The following is a 14,372-nucleotide window of genomic DNA, read 5'->3' as shown; positions in this document are numbered from 1 at the left end:
TTTCAATCTGACGCTCTGTTAAGTTTCATTAAATATTATATGAGGTAGGTAGTAACGAGTTACATTTACTCTGTTACATTTACTTGAGTAACTGTTTTAAAAAATTGTACTTCTACGATTAGTTTTACTGCACCATACCTTTTACTTTTACTTGAGTACATTTGTGAAGAAGAAAAGCTACTCTTATGGCTCGTTTATACTTCACGCTCAGAACGTGTATGCGCCCGCATCATGGCTGCCACTCATTCTCAGCGTTCATTTGACGCGTCCTCTGAGCAGGTCCTTAGAAATTAACACTATGCATGCGCGAGTTGCAGTACCAGCAAAAAGTCGGGGGGCGCAGTGTGCTAAAAGTTGGAATGTGACGTCAGAGTCTCTGGTTACTATCACATGTGACAGAAAGCTTTGCGGATCCTACGAGATCGGTGTGCGCGCTTTGATGTTTGATGAATAGTTCGATGTGGTGAAGCAAAATTGCGACATACAGATGTATTCGTGGTGCTTTTATAGTCAAGCATCGCATATTCCCGATCGATGACACAATACATTTTAAAAGTCTCACATACCATCTTCTGTGCCATCTTTTTTTCTAGGGCTTCCTCCAGTACTGACAGTAGCGGCAAGCAGCAACAGATCACCACACAGAACACATTAAATGTCTGATATTCCAACTCTCTGCACATTTAGAATCCTTAGATTTATACTTGATATCACTTTCATGATGAAATGCATTAAAGTATGTATGTTACATGTTACAGATAAATCAGTAATTTCGTTTAAATAATGGATACTCTTAATAATTACACACATTGGGGTGACACGGTGGCGGAGTGGTAGCACTGCTGTCTTGCTGGGAGTCACGTTGCTGATATTCCCTGCCTGGAGTTTCTATGTTTTCCTGCTGGGTTTCCTCAGTGTGCTTTGGTTTCCTTCCAAAGATATGCAGATTTGGTTACACTAAAATGTCGCCAGTGTGTATGTGAGTGCTTGTATTCACCTTGCGATGAGCTGATGCCTTGTCCAGGGATTGTTTCTGCCTCGTGCCCAATGCTAGCTGAAATGGACAAATGGACTGATGGATTTAATCATTAAACATCCTTTTGAGAGATATGGTGGTAAGGTGTCATTGGAATTTAATGGATGTTCGAGGCAATTCACAACACGGCGAAGCCAAACCTGTTCTCACCGTGATGATATCTCGCACTACCACCTGGTGGATTCCTCCAGATTTACGTAAGGTACACGTGCAAGTATAAACAGTACAACAGTTGTGTAGCAGGAGCGTCCGCTGCAGCATGCGCCGTGTCGCATGAAGTATAACCCCGGCCTTACTGTGCTACATTGGGCAACACTCGACTTGTTACTTTTTTACATTTACACATTTATATACGCTATATTTTAGTCGGAGAGAAGTCGCCAGTGGATCTACTGAATGACTGTTTCACCAATCAAACATAGCAACAATAATCACACGACCCCATTTCACTTAGCAGATGTAGCCATGCAGTCACATGACCACACACAAACTTCCTGTGCCTGCAGCCTGTGAGAGACTTTTTAGTCATACAAAGCTCCTGATCAATGCTAAATAGTCACAGCTTCACTACAGGAACCTTGAGAGCTAACACCTGCTGAAGCTTACACATCACGTCACTGAGTGAAGAACAAGCACGTGTTAACCAAACACACACGGACACAGACAGTCGAGGTAAAGTGAGATTTGTTGTACGTGCACACGCTGCCTTGCTCTAATGTTATGTTCTATCAGCTGTGCTATTTGGAGGGCAAGTGAATAAGCAGCATCATACTGTCAGTGTATATACAATGTATATCTCGTCACTGTAAGTACTTGTCACTGTTCAGACATACATGTCACCTACTGTAGATATCGACTTCAAAAGCTTTGTTGTGACAAACTGAGATTTGGAAGTTTGTGTTATTTGTGTATCTTTATTTTGTAAAGATGTTATTTATTTTTACTCAATTTTTATTTTGTTATTTGGAAATAGCAGAATTTGCACATTTTATATTTTTGTCTGTCTTAATACAACATTTCTAAAAAATAAATCATTTATTATGATCAAACAGTTACTCAGTACTTGAGTAATCTTTTCACCAAATACTTTTTTACTCTTACTTGAGTAATTTTTTGGATGACTACTTTTCACTTCTACTTGAGAAATATTAATATGAAGTAACGCTACTCTTACTTAAGTACAATTTTTGGTTACTCTGCCCACCTCTGAATATTACCAATAAATAAAATGATCAGAAACAAGTCAAACAAAATAAAATCAAAGCCTGCACTCCAAACTAAAACAACCAAATTCCTTTATTTGAGCAGTTCATTCCTAACCGTATGTCATGTCAGCTGATGTTAAAGTGTTTCTTCTTCTTCTCTTCACTGATCTTCCACTCTTTTGTGTTTCATTAGTTTTAGGTGCTCAGCCCTCCATTTCTATGAGCTCCACTGAAGGCCAGAAGACCCGACTGGAGTGCAGCGCTGAGAAGTGGAACCCCCAACCAGAAGTCACCTGGAGGGACATGAATGGGGCAGACGTGACGTCACAGTCCACAATAAAGTCAGAGCGGGACTCCGAGGGTCTTCTGAGAGTGAGCAGCGTCCTCCCGGTGAAGGAGGAGTACAACGTGTTCAGCTGTCTGATGAGAAGTAAAGCACCAAAGCCAGACTGGCACTCCGGACTTGGCATCTACAGTACGTCATTGAATAGTGTGGCACTAGCAGCATTACCATTTGTTTTTTACACAGAATGTGGCACTAAAGCACATATTTGTAGATCAGCTCTAAAAGCTAGGCTCCCATTTACTAATTACCTGGAAAATCAATGTAGAAACTAATGTAGTGTTAAACGATGTGCCATATGCACATTAAAAGAAAAGATCCATAAGTGGAAATGAAATATGAATAAGAGTTGGAACTTTGAAATACAGGAAGTCACATCACCACACACGCGTGAACAAATCTACAATGTCAGGTACAGTTGGCTAGCAGTGCGACTTTGAGACAAGGCCATCGTGAAAATAGAAAAATAGAAAATTCAGTTGTGACTCAGTCTAGAGTGGACCTCCATATATATCTGTGTCACGTGATTCAAAGAAATGAAAAGTAAACGTGTAGATTAAAAGACGTAGGAGACAAACACTGGAGGAGAACGACACTGAATAGACATTAATGGAGGTGAGATACTGGATAATTGATGATGGAGAACGAGAGGGCTGATGGACACGCTGATGACATGGCTGTGAAGGTGTGTTTGGTCCCAGGCTCCAGCTACAGGAGCACATCATCTGTGGTGTAAATGAAGGCTCTCATGATGCTCCCCTTAGCATGAAGGAGTCCCACTTCATGGATTCTTCTATGTTTTCCTCACCTAACCTCATTCCTGTCTCACAGACTCACACGTCTTCCTCTCATTTTGCAGGTTTCTCCCCAGGGGTCTCTGGCTGGTTGGTGGCTTTCTGCGTCTTGTTGGTTCTTTGCTTAGTGGTGACTCCCCTGCTGGTCATTCTGTGGAGAAGAATGAGAGGTGAGGACAGAAGATCTCACATCGACATCAGAACAGACACAATACTCAGTAAATGGTAAAGTCATTCATAAATAATTCATCTTTATATTCTTTTTGTCTTCAATAGAAACAAACACCAGATATGATTCAATAGGTGAGTACAGTTTGATTTCAGTTACTTTGTGGCTTTTACTGTCATCGGTGAATCCTGAGATGTGTCAGTCAGTTTGTATTTTGATCACACAATTCACAGTTAGCGGCTGTAGGAGTCCACACTGGAAATCCACTGACAATGGAAGGACATGCAGACTGTCCACTGGAGACATCATACCAGGAGCTGACCTGGAGTTTGAGTGCTGTGGGCTGACAAACCTAACGTCACGTGTGCTCTGAGTGCCAAATGGCTCCTCCATTACACATTTAGTCCTCTCTCTAGTCGTGAGTCAGCACAGGGCTGTAGATATGAGACACTCTGATCAAGGACTGGTCTGATGAGCTCGACTTGTGCTGATTTACCTCTTTCTACTTGGCCACTGCTCATCTGTCTCCTGTGATGGTGAGGTGGCTTCTCAGGGGTCTTCAGAGTCCATGAATATCTGAGCAGTTCAATTAGTGAAGGCCTTGGTGTGACTGAATAAACGTGAACTGGTCAGGAAATTCAAAATGGGAGATCAGGCCGGCCAGCCTGAATGTGAAGAGGAGACGATTTGAAAATGGTCAGCATTGAGCCAATGTGGCCCACCACGTTCAGTGAAGTCTTCTGTGTCTCCTTTGTGTTGGTGCTTCATGTGTGAATGAATGAGAAACACAAAATAAACCAAAAAATAAATAAAGTTTTTATTTCTTTAAGATTTTGAATCAGAAATTCATTCTTTGATCTGTTTTCTGAATCCAATTTACAATAGTAGAGAGTGGAGACATGGCAGCTGCCACTAATTTGTGGGGTGTAAGTCTGTGACACACACACTCACACATACCCACACTAATATTCGTAACTTATTTACTGTTCATCTATAGAATGGACAGCGGAGAAAACCATGCAGATGTAGGAAAAGCATTCAGGCTCAACATACACACTGACTGGGCCGGGCAGCAGTGCCGACCTCTGTGCCACCATGTTCACTTGGTGATAATAATAATAATAATAATAATAATAATAATAATAATACATTTAATTTATAGCACACTTTTCTTGACCGAAAACACTATAAGGCATAGCAAGAAAAATAAAAAGTAAAAGAGTCTGACGAGGCCACAGATGTGACGAGAGGCTGTGCCGTGGACTTCTTTGTGTGTTAGAATGAGAGTTTTAAATGTGACGTGTTTGTGAGCAGAGAGCCAGTGCAGTGACGCCAGTACAGGGGTGATGTGACGGTTCAGTGACGTATGGGTACGAGTCTGAGCAGCACAGTTTTGCACTTACTGGAGCTTCTTAAGAGAATTTGCTGGTAGACCAAAGAGAAGAGCATTGCAATAATCTCAATGATGAAGGGCCTTAGATGAAGACATGAATACTCTTTCAGAAGTAGATAGTAACAGAAATATTCAGGGTCCTGCAATCTTGTGCTGATGAAAAAAAAAATTTTGGTAATGTTTTTAATGTGTCTCATATTTGAACTGACTTTCAAGAACAACTCCAAGGTTACAGACATTAGTGGTACGTGATACCAGAATTCTATCAACAGATGAACTAAAATGATTTAATTTTTGTATTGAAGGAGGAAGACCTATTAAAGGAACCTCAGTCATTGAGCAATTTGATTGAAGAAACTTTTGTTGAGGAGAGTAGAGCTGGAAGTACATCTGGGTTTTACCCCAATATGGTCATCTAAATAACAATGATATCCTAAACTGTATTTCCTTATAATTTCCCCTAACGGTAACATAGAAATAATCAATGGTGTGATTATTTTGTGATCTTCATGTGGACTAAGATAAGTGTTCAGTCTATCACCAGAAAGTCTTTACTTGTGAAAATGTCACTTGTCAAACACAGAAGTAGACATATTTCTGTATATTTTGTGACCACTAGGGTGTGCCACAGAGCTTTGAACACGAGATTCAACCACCACAGACACCAACCCAGGATAAGATCACGTTGTTTTATTACATATCAACACCTCAAAACTCTTACTTTTAACAATACGCCAAATAAGTGCTTTATTGTCTCCCTTTGGTTCTCCTTAGTGAGCGTTGTCCTCTTCCTTCCAACTCTGACTCCCCGAGTGAAGGGAGACGTTTGCTTTTATGTTGAACCCAGGAGTACTTCTAGTGTCATGACATTGCATTCTGGAAGCACTTCTGGGCCATACAGAAGTTGCATGAAACAGGTAGGTTCTCTTCTGAAAGTGCCCTCTGGTGGTACACATAGACCATGACAGGGTTGCCCTTCCAAATTACAAGTCCAAAGAAACCTTGTGAGTGTTAAAACAGTGAAGGAGCCAGAGGAACACTGCCATCTCTAGTACTGGAGGTCATATTGACCTTGATATAATATTTCACTCAGTCCATCTGTTAAATCTCTACCCTGTGCAGACAAGAACTGAAAACCATTCTGGCCAGTTTGCACAGCCTTCCACTATGGCCTTCCAGCTGGGCAAAGGATCAACCTTCATTCCAGCTGGGACGACGCTTCATCCTTTATGATGTTCACTATATATATATATATATATATATATATATATACTGTATATATATATATATATATATATATATATATATATATATATATATATATATGTATATTGTGGACCACCAGGCTGGTACCATCAGCTCAACCCGACACAGACAAGCGTAGAACACGTTCAAGGCACACACAGGTTTTTATCTTTTCTTTTTTACCGAGTGGGAAACACCTTATCTCGTTTCCCACAAGTACAGCACAGTTCCCAAGCACACAAGTACAATATCTTCCTTCTCTTTTTCTCGTCTATCTCCTCCACTCCTCCGGTCAAGCTTCGTCTTCCTCCTCCCGACTCTGGCTCCCCGAGTAGTGACTGCTGGCTCCTTCTATACTGCACCCGGAAGTGCTCCAGGTGTGTGGTGACCAAGTAGCACGTCCAGGTGTGGTGAAAGAACTGCCCAAAAGGGCTTGGCAGATCGTGCTGCAGCACCCCCTGGTGGTGCCCATGGACTCCAACAGGGCTGCATCAAACTCCAACTCCCATGGAGCCCCGTTGGAGTCCGAAGCACCACTGCAAACCAGAGGGGCTACCATGTAGTGTCCCTGCGGAGGTAACTCTCTGGCCATGCTTGCTTTCCCAGAACTCCCAGAGTGGAGGTGTCCTGGCCGGGCCTCAGCCGCACACTACAATATATATATATAAATATATAAATATTCATCTGAGGTGTGCCTGATGGTAGCTCAAGACACAAAAGGAGTGATTGGTGTTGTCAGTCCCACTTTTCCTTTCAAATGTTCACTTTGTTCTTCTGTTTTTTTTCTACAGTTGGATTCCTTCCTATATTGTTCTTGCACAAGGAAATTGGTAAGAAAAAAAAAAGATTTTTCCTTTTTGTATTAAAATGCAAAATAAAAACTGTGCTGTACAATATTTAAATTGAGGGAGAGAGTTTAGTAAGGCAATTCAAGGGATACGATAAGAACGTGAAACATTAGTGCTAGAAATGACACATTCTAGCCAAGGGATTTTACTAAGGAGTCTAAGGATGCTTTCCTGATAATATTATTATGAATATGATTTGTATTGGATTCCATGTCTGAGAGTGAATCAGTATTTTATAAGAACTGTTTGAACTTTCTGAGGTGACACACACCCTGCCCTCCTCTCACCCTGAGGTGCCCACTGTGCCGTCCTGTCGTGTCTTATTTATGTCCACTCAGTAAGGTGCCTTGTGTTTTCTTCTCACCTTCTTCTTTTATTTTAGTTCACTCTTCTTATCGTTGGTCCATCTATCAGATTAATGGAGTTTGGAGACAAACTGGTCAAGACGAGGGTCTTCTGGCACGTGTCTTGTTGTATTGCAGTCACACTAATTACATCTGCAGCGTTCATTTCTGTGTTTCTGTGGTCACGAGGACACGGTCAGAAGTCTCACAGTAGGACCTCCACTCCTAATAATCTATACTAATAAAAGGCAAAGCCCTCACTGACTGACTCACTGACTCATCACTAATTCTCCAACTTCCCGCGTAGGTAGAAAGTTGAAATTTGGCAGGCTTATTCCTTACAGCTTACTTACAAAAGTTAAGCAGGTTTCATTTCGAAATTCTACACGTAATGGTCATAACGGTCAACAACGTCCGCCATATTGAACTTTCTTATTCATGGCCCCATCTTCACGAAATTTGGTAGGCGGCTTCCCTGCTAACGAAACCAATGTACATACTTATTTCGGTGGTATGACGCCACTGTCAGCCGCCATATTGAATTTTCCAACATCACTAATTCTCCAACTTCCCGTATATGTAGAAGGCTGAAATTTGGCAGGCTCATTCCTTACAGCTTACTTACAACAATTAAGCAGGTTTCATTTACGCGTAACAGTCATAATGGTCAACAACGTCCGCCATGTTCAACTTTCTTATTTATGGCCCCATCTTCTCGAAATTTGGTAGGCGGCTTCCCTGCACTAACCGAAACCAATGTACGTACTTATTTCGGTGGTATGATGCCATTGTCGGCCGCCATATTGAACTTTTCAACAGTCTTTGTTACTTATGTGCCCATCTTCAAGAAATTTGGTACACGGGTTCCCAACGCTAACTGAATCCTACTTGCGTACATATATATGTCCATGGTCTGCACCTCGGTCACCGTGTGAGGCGGCGTTGGGTCCCCCATCCCAACGCCTCCCACGTTGTTGGCTGGCTGCCTGCCTATATAAGACCGTCCATCGCTCCGGTCTCTACATTCCCTTCCTTCCTTCGCCACGGGATTCACATCTCCCTACTGATAACTACAGCCTTTTTGTTTAATCCACGGCTTCTCCGCTGTTTTATTGTTTGTTTATTGCGATTATAGTTATTGTATAGGTATTTTACACTTACTTTACATTGTTCAGGTACCCATTTCCTTTATCATTCCAACTGTACCCCCATTACCATGTCTATCGAGGTGATCACCATCGATCAAAGAACTGTCACTTACCGAGTGGTTTCCATGCCCGAAGATACCACCTACCTTTTCCATTCTCTTTGTTACATATTGCACGGCCATATCAGGCTCACTCTTGATATCCGGAGGAACATTGTGTCTTATGTATTGAATGACTGGCACAGGTTCAAGGTGTGGACTGATGACGGTACAGGAGATAATTAGACTACACAGGATCACTAGAAGAGTGAAATGCTTAAGCCCTTCACCTATGGTTCTGCATGTGAGTTGATGGCTGCCGCTGAATTGTTCGGTTGTTGCTTTCAAGTGTATCGAAATGGCCAAATATTTTACACCTTTCAACAACCGCCAATGCCTCTTAAACATCTTAGATTCACAGGTGACGATTTCAGTAGTGGACACTTTGATGTTTATGAATGTTTAAACTCTCAAAAGCTGGATGTGATTTTATCAATGAAACCGGTTGTGTGCTTACAACGCTTGACAGATGCCAAATGTCACTTCAACACAACAAATATTGCAAATACTGTCGTAATTGAAACAAACCATGGATGTCAAAACGATTATGACAGCAGCAATCCAAGTTGTGAGATTTGAGACAAGATTACTGTTCACATGGCCAACTGTACGTTACATGCTCAAGAGTAAGCTCAGCGCACAGCTTGGTCACATTACAACCGGAGGGCCGAACTCGCAATGTGGTATACAAAGAGATCCTTAACAAATAATTATTGGCATATTTTCACTCCGTAAAAAGGTTTAATTTTCTTCTTAATAAAAATTTTAATGCACTACTTAGCCTGAAACTGGTATTTTGCTATATATATATATATATATATATATATATATATATATATATATATATATATATATATATATATATATAGATATATATATATATATAGATATGAGAACAACACTCATATCAATGACAAAACAATTACATTAACTATCATGTTACGTTATTTTAAAAATTTTTCCTTTTCTTTTTCATAACTTCTTTAACACACTACTTCTCCGCTGCGAAGCGCGGGTATTCTGCTAGTCATAAATAATTCTGTTCCTTCTTCATCAGACGTCACGCAGATTCAAAGCCAAAGGCCAGTAGGCTGTTAATTCTGCAAATCCACTTTCAGTCTGTGCTTGGCACTCCAGCTATTGTCATGTCCATTGTTCTGCTGTCTATTATAAGGGGTCTTTATGAAGGGAAATTTGAAATGCAAAGATATAGGCTGCGACTAGGCTGATTCCAGGTCTACAGGGGTTGAATTATGAGGAAAGATTAAAAGAGCTGAGCCTTTACAGTTTAAGCAAAAGAAGATTAAGAGGTGACATGATTGAAGTGTTTAAAATGATGAAGGGAATTAGTACAGTGGATCGAGACTTGTATTTTAAAATGAGTTCATCAAGAACACGGGGACACAGTTGGAAACTTGTTAAGGGTAAATTTCACACAAACATTAGGAAGTTTTTCTTTACACAAAGAACGATAGACACTTGGAATAAGCTACCAAGTAGTGTGGTAGACAGTAAGACGTTAGGGACTTTCAAATATTTTAAGATTTCAGAAGAGGAAAATGAAAGTAAATGAAAGTAGCGAGTGAGAACTGAAGAGATGATGTGTTAAGTTGACCCACCTGATTATTCACTCAGTAACGCAGCTCTCTTCTTCTGCAGAAAAGTCACAACGTCACCAATGCAGGTACAATATTTGAACTGGGGGTCTCTGGGGGTCTTTCAAGTCTCACTCTTTATTGGACTCATTAAGTTTATTTCTTTATTATTTTACAGAATGGAGGAGAATATGCAGCTCAGCAGGTACGGTTGATAAGCTGGTCATGAAATTCTCATTTTCTGTGTCTGTAGTCTTTGTGTCTTCTTGTTAAACGTGTCACCTTCATGACCATGACAAGCAGCACCTTGTGAGCTCTGTGACTGTCCCCCAGGTCTGAGTAAATGGCTGAGGTCCCTCTGTGTGGGTGACATGGTGACACAGTGGTAACACTGCCGTCTCAACAACAACAACAACATTTATTTCTATAGCACATTTTCATACAAACAGTAGCTCAAAGTGCTTTACATAATAAAGAATAGAAAAATGAAAGACACAATAAGAAAACAAAATAAATCAACATTAATTAACATCGAATAAGAGTAAAGTTCAATGGCCAGGGGGGACAGAAAAAACAAAAAAACTCCAGACGGCTGAAGAAAAAAATTAAATCTGCAGGGATTCCAGACCAAGAGACCGCCCAGTCCCCTCTGGGCATTCTACCTAACATAAATGAAACAGTCCTCTTTGGATTTAGGATTCTCACGGAAGGGCCTGATGATGATGGTCACGTAGACTTCTGCCTTTTAATCCATCCATAATTGTTGGAGCATCATGAAGCTTTGAGTAGGTGGAGGTGGCGCAGGCCACCACCACAGAAACCGGAAAAAGAAACAGAAAAGAGAGTAGGGGTCAGTATGGATTTTAGAGCCCCCATGAATAGTTATTATGAGGAAATTGAACATACAGAGTATCAGGATTAAGTTAAATTAAGTTAAAGTGAAGTTATGAGAAGGCCATGTTACAGGAATGTGTTTTCAGCAGTGTTTTAAAGTGCTCTACTGTATCAGCCTGGCGAATTCCTATTGGCAGGCTATTCCAGATTTTAGGTGCATAACAGCAGAAGGCCGCCTGCCCGCCTCACCACTTCTTTTAAGTTTTGTTCTTGGAATTCTAAGGAGACACTCATTTGAGGATCTGAGGTTACGATTTGGAATATAAGGTGTCAGACATTCCGATATATAAGATGGGGCGAGATTATTTAAGGCTTAATAAACCATAAGCAGAATTTTAAAGTCAATCCTGAATGACACAGGTAACCAGTGTAGTGACATTAAAACTGGAGAAATGTGTTTGGATTTTCTTTTCCTAGTTAGGATTCTAGCAGCTGCATTCTGCACTCGTTGCAAGCGATTTATGTCTTTTTTGGGTAGTCCTGAGAGGAGTGCATTACAGTAATCTAGTCGACTGAAAACAAACGCGTGAACTAATTTCTCAGCATCTTTCAGTGATATAAGAGGTCTAACTTTACTTATGTTTCTTAAGTGAAAAAATGCTGTCCTAGTGATCTGATTAATATGTGATTTAAAATTCAGATTACAGTCAACAATCACCCTAAGCTTTTTACCTCCGTCTTGACTTTTAATCCTAATGTATCCAGTTTATTTCTAATAGCCTCATTGTATCCATTATTGCTGATCACTAAGATTTCAGTTTTCTCTTTATTTAACTTGAGAAAGTTACTATTCATCCATTCTGAGATACAAGTCAGACATTGTGTTAGTGAATCAAGAGAGTCGGGTCATCAGGTGCTATTGATAAGTACAGCTGTGTGTCATCAGCATAGCTGTGGTAGCTCACGTTGTGCCCTGAGATAATCTGACCTAACGGAAGCATGTAGATTGAGAAGAGCAGCAGACCTAGGATAGAGACTTGTGGACCACCATATCGGATATCATGTGTCTTTGAGTTGTAATTCCCACAACTAACAAAGAATTTTCTCCCTGCCAGGTAGGATTCAAACCAATTTAAGACCCTGCCAGAGGCCCACCCATTGACTAAGGCGATTTCTAAGAATGTTGTGATCAATGGTGTCAAATGCAACACTCAGATCTAAGAGGATGAGAACAGATAAATGGCCTCTGTCTGCATTCACTCGCAAGTCATTTACTACTTTAACAAGTGCAGTTTCTGTGTTGTGATTTGTTCTAAAACCCGACTGAAATTTATCAAGAATAGCAGGTTTATTGAGGTGGTCATTTAACTGCATAATGACGGCCTTCTCCAGAATTTTATTTAAGAAAGGCAGGTTAGAGATGGGTCTAAAATTATCAAGAGCCGAGGGGTCGAGATTATGTTTCTTAAGTAGGGGTTTAACTACAGCAGTCTTAAGACAGTCTGGGAAGACACCCGTATCTAGTGACGAATTTACTAAGTCAAGAACATTATCAATTAGCACGCCTGATACTTCTTTGAAAAACCTTGGTGGTATCGGGTCAAGGACGCAGGTGGAGGATTTTAATTGAGATATTATTTTCTTTAAATCAGGTAAATCTATCCTAGTGAAAGAGTTTAATTTGTTTATAACAGGATGCTGGGGTTTAGGAGGATCCTTAGTGTTAGGGAGATATATTATGTTATTTCTAATATCATTAATTTTTTGATTGAAAAATACAGCGACAGCCTCACAGGTTTCACTGGAACTATTATGGGGGCATTCCTTTGAGTTACCTGGTTTAACAGACGATCAATTGTAGAAAATAAGACTCTGGGATTACTAGCATTGTTATTTATAATCTTAGAGAAATAGCAGCGTCTCTCAAGACTCATGACTCCATGATGTCCCTTCTGTCACTTAGGACCCTCTTGTGCTTCAGTGCAGACCCTTTCTCAGGCCCACCGTGAATTTTCTACATTTCCAGCATGTCGATGTTGAAGTATTTATGAGATGACAACACTGAGGACACACTTGAGGTTTTCACTCCCAACGTTTGCTCTTTTTAAAGTAAACTGCGTGCTGCTGAGTCCTCACAGGGCCCGCTGTCCATTCTCAGCCCCTCAGTGTCCAGTCCTGTCCCCTCTTTAGTGCCACTTTGTGTTTTGTCCTGCTGTCCTGTCCTTTGTCATCACTATCAGTGTTGTCACCTTGAATGTCCTCTCCTTATTAAAGCCCCCTCACCTGTACTTACCGGTCACATGGTGTCCCTGCTGACTGATGACTTGTGACACTTCATCCTCATCACTGACAGGCGGCCATCTTGTGTTGTTAGATTCAGTGTCATAAATTCAGTGCCCCCCGTTGTCACTTCTGACAAGGAACTGAGAAACATAAAGTGGGGGTCTGATAAATAAAAGGCCACCAACGCAGTGTAAGGACGAGAAAAGTGACAGAGTCACCGACAGAGCAGAGCAGAGCAGAGCAAAATGAATCAAAGTGGACAGGAATGACAGGAACAGGAGGACAACAGGCCAGGGGGTACATGAGACCCTCAGGTTAGTGACGACAAGTCTGAGAGCTGCTGGTGAGTCTGTGAACGAGTGCCAGGCCTCACTGGTGGTCTTCTTGTTTGTGTCTTTAACAAATCCTGTGATTTGTCTTTTATTAAAATGTTCACAGCGTGGTGATCAGGCTCTTTAGGGTTAAATGAAGATAAAATGGAGGAGGTCAGAGGTGCGACTACACAGGGGGGCCGAGCAGTGACACAGAGACACCACGAGGGGCTTGGTGGGCTGAGAACTGAACACGTGCTGTTTGGCGTCTTTGTCTTTTTAATGTTCAGGTCCTTAAAGGAGTGTAAATGTGTTGTTGTCTTCCTCAAGTCCCCTGATTTCCTGACGTCTTCCTCTTTTCTTCTTCTTCTCCTCAGCTGATGTCACTTTTGACCCTGAGACTGCAAATCAGTGGCTCCTTGTGTCTGAAGACGGGAAAGAAGTGAGACAGACAGACACACAACAGAGAGTGACGGACAATCCAAAGAGGTTTGACCTCAGCCCTGATATCCTGGCCAGAGAAGGATTCACCTCAGGAGACACTACTGGGAGGTGGAGGTCGGGGGGAAGACTAAGTGGGATTTAGGAGTCGCCAGAGAGTCGGTCAACAGGAAGGGGAATGATCCCCTGAGCCCAGATAATGGATACTGGACTTTAGGGCTGAGGAATGAGAGTGAGTACGCAGCTTGCATTGGCCGTCCTTTCCTCCTCCCCCTGAGAGTGAAG

The 14,372-nt window shown here is 41.3% G+C and overlaps 1 protein-coding gene across 1 annotated transcript; it reads left to right on the top strand.

Moving 5' to 3' along the window:
* Positions 1-2,405: 2,405 nt before the first annotated feature.
* LOC120520526 (butyrophilin subfamily 1 member A1-like) lies at positions 2,406-14,109 on the top strand. The gene is made up of 7 exons (XM_039742825.1): positions 2,406-2,716; positions 3,444-3,548; positions 3,655-3,681; positions 6,977-7,015; positions 10,283-10,307; positions 10,397-10,423; positions 14,024-14,109. The coding sequence occupies exons 1-7, from the start codon at positions 2,461-2,463 to the stop codon at positions 14,025-14,027; spliced, it is 483 nt and encodes a 160-aa protein (XP_039598759.1). The 5' UTR covers positions 2,406-2,460; the 3' UTR covers positions 14,028-14,109.
* The last annotated feature ends 263 nt before the right edge of the window (positions 14,110-14,372 follow it).

The sequence above is a fragment of the Polypterus senegalus genome, unplaced genomic scaffold (genome assembly GCF_016835505.1).
Source record: "Polypterus senegalus isolate Bchr_013 unplaced genomic scaffold, ASM1683550v1 scaffold_2075, whole genome shotgun sequence".
NCBI classification, from domain to species: domain Eukaryota; kingdom Metazoa; phylum Chordata; class Cladistia; order Polypteriformes; family Polypteridae; genus Polypterus; species Polypterus senegalus.
The sequence above is the reverse complement of the archived record's forward strand: the minus strand, read 5'-3'. Positions and strand labels throughout refer to the sequence as shown.

What these genes read in the sequence shown, in the direction of transcription:
- LOC120520526 (XM_039742825.1), top strand. Translation starts at nt 2,461, where the DNA reads ATGAGCTCCACTGAAGGCCAGAAGACCCGACTGGAGTGCAGCGCTGAG. An exon ending in CTCCGGACTTGGCATCTACA is followed by an intron (nt 2,717 to 3,443) that starts GTACGTCATTGA and finishes CTCATTTTGCAG; the next exon opens with GTTTCTCCCCAGGGGTCTCT. An exon ending in GTTCTTGCACAAGGAAATTG is followed by an intron (nt 7,016 to 10,282) that starts GTAAGAAAAAAA and finishes CTTCTTCTGCAG; the next exon opens with AAAAGTCACAACGTCACCAA.